This window comes from Sardina pilchardus, chromosome 16 (genome assembly GCF_963854185.1).
Source record: "Sardina pilchardus chromosome 16, fSarPil1.1, whole genome shotgun sequence".
Lineage (NCBI taxonomy): Eukaryota > Metazoa > Chordata > Actinopteri > Clupeiformes > Clupeidae > Sardina > Sardina pilchardus.
In genome coordinates, this window is record NC_085009.1 from 28,165,921 (window position 1) to 28,173,420 (window position 7,500).

The following is a 7,500-nucleotide window of genomic DNA, read 5'->3' on the forward strand; positions in this document are numbered from 1 at the left end:
TCACTTACACACACACACAGAGAGAAAGAAAGAGAGAGGAGGTATTGTACATTTGACAGTAATGTTGATTGTTCAAAAGGAAATCAAGCTTAAGTATTTCTCCTACTTCTCTCTACAGCCTGCATAACTGCAGTATTGGAGAGGAAGGCTTCAGAGCTCTTGCATCAGCACTGAGATCAAACCCCTCACACATGAGAGAGCTGCAGCTGAGTGTGAATAAAGCAGGAGACTCAGGAGTGAAGCATCTTTCTTCTCTTCTGGAAGATCCCAACTGTAAACTGGAGAAACTACAGTGAGTATCACAAGACCAACTACTAAGTTGATATCAGTGAATTTGACAGTGTGTTTTTTTCCTCTTTTTCTCACTCAAACACAAAATCTCACGCACTCACAAATTATTTCAGATGTCAAATTAGATTTTTTTTTTATTACACACACACACACACACACACACACACCACTAAGTCAGGCAGTCACTCTCACTCACTCACACTCGAATACACACACACACACACACACACACACACACACACACACACACACACACACACACACACACACACACTCACACACTCACACACACACACACACACACACACACACACACACACATTGACAGTAACGTTGATTGTCCAAAAATAAATGAAAATGAAGTATTTCTCCTACTTCTCTCTACAGCCTGGATAACTGCAGCATTGGAGAGGAAGGCTTCAGAGCTCTTGCATTAGCACTGAGATCAAACCCCTCACACATGAGAGAGCTGCAGCTGAGTAGGAATAAAGCAGGAGACTCAGGAGTGAAGCATCTTTCTTATCTTCTGGAGGATCCCAACTGTAAACTGGAGAAACTAAAGTGAGTATCACCAGACCAAATACTGAGTTGCTATTGGTGAAAGTGTTTTTTTGTATCTCTTTTTCTCAGTCAAACACAAACACACCACTGATTCAGTCTGTCACTCTCTCAGTCACTTACACAATCACTCACACTATAACATGACAAACACAAGCACACACACACACACACACACACACACACCACTGACCCAGTCACTTAGTCACTCCCTCATTTATTCAATCACTTACACACACACAGAGAGAGAAAGAAAGAGAGAGGAGGTATTGTACATTTGACAGTAATGTTGATTGTTCAAAAGGAAATCAAGCTTAAGTATTTCTCCTACTTCTCTCTACAGCCTGCATAACTGCAGTATTGGAGAGGAAGACTTCAGAGCTCTTGCATCAGCACTGAGATCAAACCCCTTGCACATGAGAGAGCTGCAGCTGAGTGTGAATAAAGCAGGAGACTCAGGAGGGAAGCATCTTTCTTCTCTTCTGGAAGATCCCAACTGTAAACTGGAGAAACTACAGTGAGTATCACAAGACCAAATACTAAGTTGATATCAGTGAATTTGACGGTGTGTTTTTTTTCCTCTTTTTCCCACTCAAACAAAATCTCATGCTCTCACAAATTATTTCAGATGTCAAATTGGATTTTTTTTATTACACACACACACACACACACACACACACACACACACACACACACCACTGAGTCAGGCAGTCACTCTCACTCACTCACACTCGAATACACACACACACACACACACACATACACACACACACACACACTCACACTCACACACTCACACACACACACACACACATTGACAGTAACGTTGATTGTCCAAAAAGAGATGAAAATGAAGTATTTCTCCTACTTCTCTCTACAGCCTGGATAACTGCAGTATTGGAGAGGAAGGCTTCAGAGCTCTTGCATCAGCACTGAGATCAAACCCCTCACACATGAGAGAGCTGCAGCTGAGTAGGAATAAAGCAGGAGACTCAGGAGTGAAGCATCTTTCTTCTCTTCTGGAGGATCCCAACTGTAAACTGGAGAAACTAGCGTGAGTATCACTAAGTCAGTACTCCTCAATAAGACAGATCATACAGCAGTGATGTTGTCTATTGTGTGTGTGTGTGTGTGGGGGGGTCTTATCATCACATAGCAGTGCTGTTGTCCAGTGGGGGGATCTTATCATAACAACTTAGTGTTATACGTGGACAATTACATGTTGTGTGAGCTGGATCTGAGTGAGCACATACCAGAAGTCTTGGGAGTGACCCAGCTGTGTGCTTTACTGCAGGATCCCCACTGCACACTGCAGACATTACAGTCAGTGGATGCTGTTGTATTCACTTGCATAAAAGAACTGGGGTGTTTTGATAGTGATGTTGCTGTGATGTTGTTACACAATCATTTACTTGACATGAAACAACAAGGAGGAGGAATGCACTCCCAAGCAGAGGTGCTGGCCAGGAGATCATCAGAAGAACAACAGAGTTGCTGCACACTGTGGCCTCTTTTTATGTTAATTATTCAAGACCGATATTTCAGAAAACAGGAAAAGGACTTTGATAATAGCTGTGTGTCAAGGTTAATGGATGTTGTTGTTTAAGGATGGCATAAAACGCACCTCAGGATAATAATTGCATTGGCCATGAAGGGTTCGGACGTGTCTTGAATAGATATTAGTTTCATAAACACACTCCTAAATCTTTTGGAGAGCCTTCCCAGAAGAGTTGAAGCTATTATACTGTAGCTGCAAAGGGTGAACCAACGTCATCTGAGTCAAGACAGGTGAACAAATACTTTTGGCAATACAGTGTATGAATGGGTGAATTAACAATTGATTAACCTGTAAACCAATGTCACTATGTATAATCAATGTAAAATCAGGTAGGCAAATCAATTATTAATATTTATTATAAAACTAATCATCAGTTATTACAAGTTAGATGCCAGTTGAACAAAGTAAGATAAATCAAATAACATCTGTTATTACCCAACTGTAAACTGGCGAAACTAAAGTGAGTATCACCAGACCAAATACTGAGTTGCTATCGGTGAATGTGTTTTTTTATCTCTTTTTGTCAGTCAAACACAAACACACCACTGAGTCAGTCTGTCACTCTCTCAGTCACTTACACAATCACTCACACTATAACATGACAAATACAAACACACACACACACACACACACACACACACACACACACACACACACACACACACACACACACACACACACACACACACACACACACACACACACACACCACTGACCCAGTCACTTAGTCACTCCCTCATTTATTCAATCACTTACACACACACAGAGAGAGAAGAAGAAAGAGAGAGGAGGTATTGTACATTTGACAGTAATGTTGATTGTTCAAAAGGAAATCAAGCTTAAGTATTTCTCCTACTTCTCTCTACAGCCTGCATAACTGCAGTATTGGAGAGGAAGGCTTCAGAGCTCTTGCATCAGCACTGAGATCAAACCCCTCACACATGAGAGAGCTGCAGCTGAGTGTGAATAAAGCAGGAGACTCAGGAGTGAAGCATCTTTCTTCTCTTCTGGAAGATCCCAACTGTAAACTGGAGAAACTACAGTGAGTATCACAAGACCAAATACTAAGTTGATATCAGTGAATTTGACAGTGTGTTTTTTTCCTCTTTTTCTCACTCAAACACAAAATCTCATGCACTCACAAATTATTTCAGATGTCAAATTTGATTTTTTTTTATTACACACACACACACACACACACACACCACTGAGTCAGGCAGTCAGTCTCTCATTCAGGTAGTGAGTCTGAGGCACTCGAAAAGGTATTTTTTAATAAAAAAAAGCCTTTATTAGATTTGGCTATCCATTAAAAATATGCCAACATGTTTCGGCCACAAATGGCCTTCCTCAGGGCAAGTTTAAAAATAGGCGTGCTTAAGTTCAACTCCAAATGACCTCTTGCAGCAGCGAGAGCTGCCGGTGGCAGCAGGGGAGGGGATACAAACGCTGCTATGAAGTTGTACACTCTCTACTTCCCGTAGTGTAGACTTGACCATGTGACGAACCACGAGGCACGGACCCGCACGGACCCTTGTGGATATGAGGAGGCATCTAAACACCTGCACATACGTCAGGGATTTAAAAGCCAATTAGGGCAAAGACCTGACGTCATGAAGGCAGGGTCTAGGCTCCGCTGCACTCCGCAGTACCTCTAAAGCTGCTGCTCCGCTGCGAAGCAGCTGCCTGGCCACGCCTTGCTCCCGCGATAAGTTGAGGCCATGTGATACCGACTGCCAAGTCGAAAACACACCCATCTAGACCATCGTGGACAGATTTTTAACCACGTGCATCTTGTGCTGCGCAGTTTTTGTGCTGCGCAGCCATCTTGAACGCGCCTATACTGGCTGTCCGTAGACCACATGCTCTAAATCTCATTGTGATCACATTACTTACATTGTAACTTCTTTAATGGATGTCAAATTGTTGTGTTGTAGATGGTCCTCACATCATGAGACACACCTGTGAATGTGATCACCTGTGCTTTCTGGTCATGTGATCACAACGAGATTTAGAGCATGTGGTCTACGGACAGCCATTTTTAAACTTGCCCTGAGGAAGGCCATTTGTGGCCGAAACATGTTGGCATATTTTTAATGGATAGCCAAATCTAATAAAGGCTTTTTATTTTTTAAAAAAATACCTTTTCGAGTGCCTCAGAATCACTACCTGACTATACATTTTTGGATCTCCAAACTGATGAGCACCAGAGGTATACTCTTTGATTTTCTACACCCAAGCAGCACTCCTGGATTAAGAGTTTGCAGTCTCTCACTCACTTACCGAATCTGCGACTTGACTGAAATACACCAGTTTTCGGAGGGACAGACATACCAACAGAGAAAGCAAAGTCTTCTGTCTGACTCAAGTGACGTGAACATTGCCTAGGCCTAACTGCAATAGCCTAAACTATAAATTAACTGCTTGACACTACCACACATCGAGAAATATAGCATGTTATGAACATTGGAGAGAACCTTTCAGACATTATGTTTTGTGTGAGTGGATTGGCAAAACCATACTTTTGGTGAACGGAGATGCAGATCATCGCACTCATTAATTTGTTTGAGCAACAGCCCATGCTCTGCGTTCACTCCAGTAAGAACGCAATAAATGTTTAATGTTTTGCTACGATATTCACTTAGATAAGACTAGCCCGTTATGCTGGAGAGCAAGAATCTGCTTACTTTGATGTTTTAAATAACGTTGTTTGTTTGTTTGTTGCTTTCTTATTTCAGATGTCAAATTAGATTTTTTTACGTTACACACACACACACACACACACACCGCTGACTCACTCACTCAGTCACTCCATCCTTTATCCACTCAGTTACACATGAACATAACACACACACACACACACACACACACACACACACACACACACACAAACACACACACGCACACTCACTCAGTCACTCCTTCATTTAGTCTCTCACTAACATACAATCACAGCACACACACACACACACACACACACACACACACACACACACACACCATTGATTCATTCACTCACTCAGTCACTCCTTCATTTAATCACACACACACACACACACACACACACACACACACACACACACACACACACACACACAAACACTACTGAATCAGTCAGTCACTCCTGACACAGACACAAATGAAAATGAAGATGAAGTATTTCTCCTACTTCTCTCTACAGCCTGGATAACTGCAGTATTGGAGAGGAAGGCTTCAGAGCTCTTGCATCAGCACTGAGATCAAACCCCTCACACATGAGAGAGCTCCAGCTGAGTGGGAATGAAGCAGGAGACTCAGGAGTGAAGCATCTTTCTTCTCTTCTGGAGGATCACAACTGTAAACTGGAGAAACTATTGTGAGTATCACAAGACCAAATACTGAGTTGCTATCAGTGAATTTGACAGTGTGTTTTATCTCTTTTTCTCTCGCTCTCTTACACAATCACTTACACTATAACATTACACACACACACACACACACACACACACACACACACACACACACACACACACACACATGCACACATACACACCACTGACGCTCACTGACTCACTCACTATTACACAGATCACTGACCAATTCTCAGAATTCTCAAAACACAGAAACAAACACACACAATTCGACTCCTTTACTCAGTTGCTCAATCAAACACGCACACACACACACACGCACACACACATTCACCACTGACTCATTAATTCAGTCACTCCTTCATTTATTTTAATGTTATTAACTGTATATCCAACACACACACACACACACACACACACACATCACTAAAAAAAACATCACTACCCTCACCGAACAGTATACAGTACACCATCAATCTGGCCCTGAGGATACTGGATGATCCATCCCACCCACTTTTCTCAGAGTTTTCCCCCCTGCCCTCTGGACGTAGAATGCCCCAGACTAAAACCAAACGTGCCATCACATCATTTGTGCCGAGGAGCATACAGCTACTAAACAGAGCAATCCCAGGCACATAGAAATGTTTTAAATGTGCACCTTTTATTGTTTGGAATTTTCTATGCATTTTAGCTTTTGAGTTTTTATGCATTTTTAGCTTTTAAGCTTTTATGCATTTTAGCTTTTAAGCTTTTATGCATTTTGGCTTTTAAAGTTTTTATGCATTTTAGCTTTAAAAAAATGTATGGGACTGATATCACTGCCATTGCTGTGTTGATTGTTGATGTTTAATGTTAATGTTCTGTATTCTCTACGTCCTTAATGTTAGATGTTGTTGTGTCTCTTTTCATAGTATTTATTTATTGATATTTATTGTTGTCTGTGCTTAAATGTTCAATGTGGCTCCATTGAGTGCAAGACAAATTCCCCTCGGGGCAATAAAGGTTTCATTCATTCACACACACACACACACACACACACACACAGGTAATAACTGCTTCCCTCTTTGGTCTGTGTGCATCCTTCAGCTGATCTGATGAAGTATTTTCTTCTTTCTCCGACAGACTGTCATACAGCAGTATAACAGATGAAGGTTTCAGAGCTTTAGCATCAGCACTGAGATCAAACCCATCAGCCCTCAGAGTGCTCGAGCTGTATGGGAATCAGCTTGGACCCTCAGCACAGCAGCTGTTCTGTGAGCTGAAGAAACATCCAAACTGTAAACATCTACAAATATATGGACCCTACTGAATTCATCCTGTTGTGTTCCACCTGAATCATGTTTTTACACTGTGCATAAATAAGTGTTGCAGCACATTCATATTTGAACTAATATGTTTTAAAGTGACCTATGTAAATACAACAATTGTAAGTAATATTGTATAGAGGATGTTTTGAATATAAAAACATGGTAACACTTTAAGGTATATGTTAAGCATTATTAATCATTAATAGGCCTGTATTCACTAATTCAGTATTCTACATTAGTACTCTTTATTCTTGTATAACCTTGATATCAAACTAGTATCTTAGGTCTGAAAGGGATTATCCGGAGTGAAATGCACTTTAGATTAATTTACGGATGATTGGGAGTAGGACATACGCTGAGTTGACATCAAATCGTGTCATTTGGATGTGTTTTGAGAGAGTTCGATTTTACAGTTTTTAGCCAAAACTCGTTAGCCTGG

General features: G+C 41.3%; 1 protein-coding gene across 1 annotated transcript in view; it reads left to right on the plus strand.

Moving 5' to 3' along the window:
* The window catches only part of LOC134059638 (NACHT, LRR and PYD domains-containing protein 12-like), a 32,536-nt gene extending 25,314 nt beyond the window's left edge, over positions 1-7,222 (plus strand). The window contains exons 13-19 of the mRNA XM_062516081.1: positions 157-292; positions 679-852; positions 1,193-1,366; positions 1,730-1,903; positions 3,276-3,449; positions 5,586-5,759; positions 6,877-7,222. Of these exons, the coding sequence (XP_062372065.1) occupies positions 157-292; positions 679-852; positions 1,193-1,366; positions 1,730-1,903; positions 3,276-3,449; positions 5,586-5,759; positions 6,877-7,063 (1,193 nt within the window). The 3' untranslated portion in view covers positions 7,064-7,222. The remainder of the gene's footprint in view (positions 1-156; positions 293-678; positions 853-1,192; positions 1,367-1,729; positions 1,904-3,275; positions 3,450-5,585; positions 5,760-6,876) is intronic.
* The last annotated feature ends 278 nt before the right edge of the window (positions 7,223-7,500 follow it).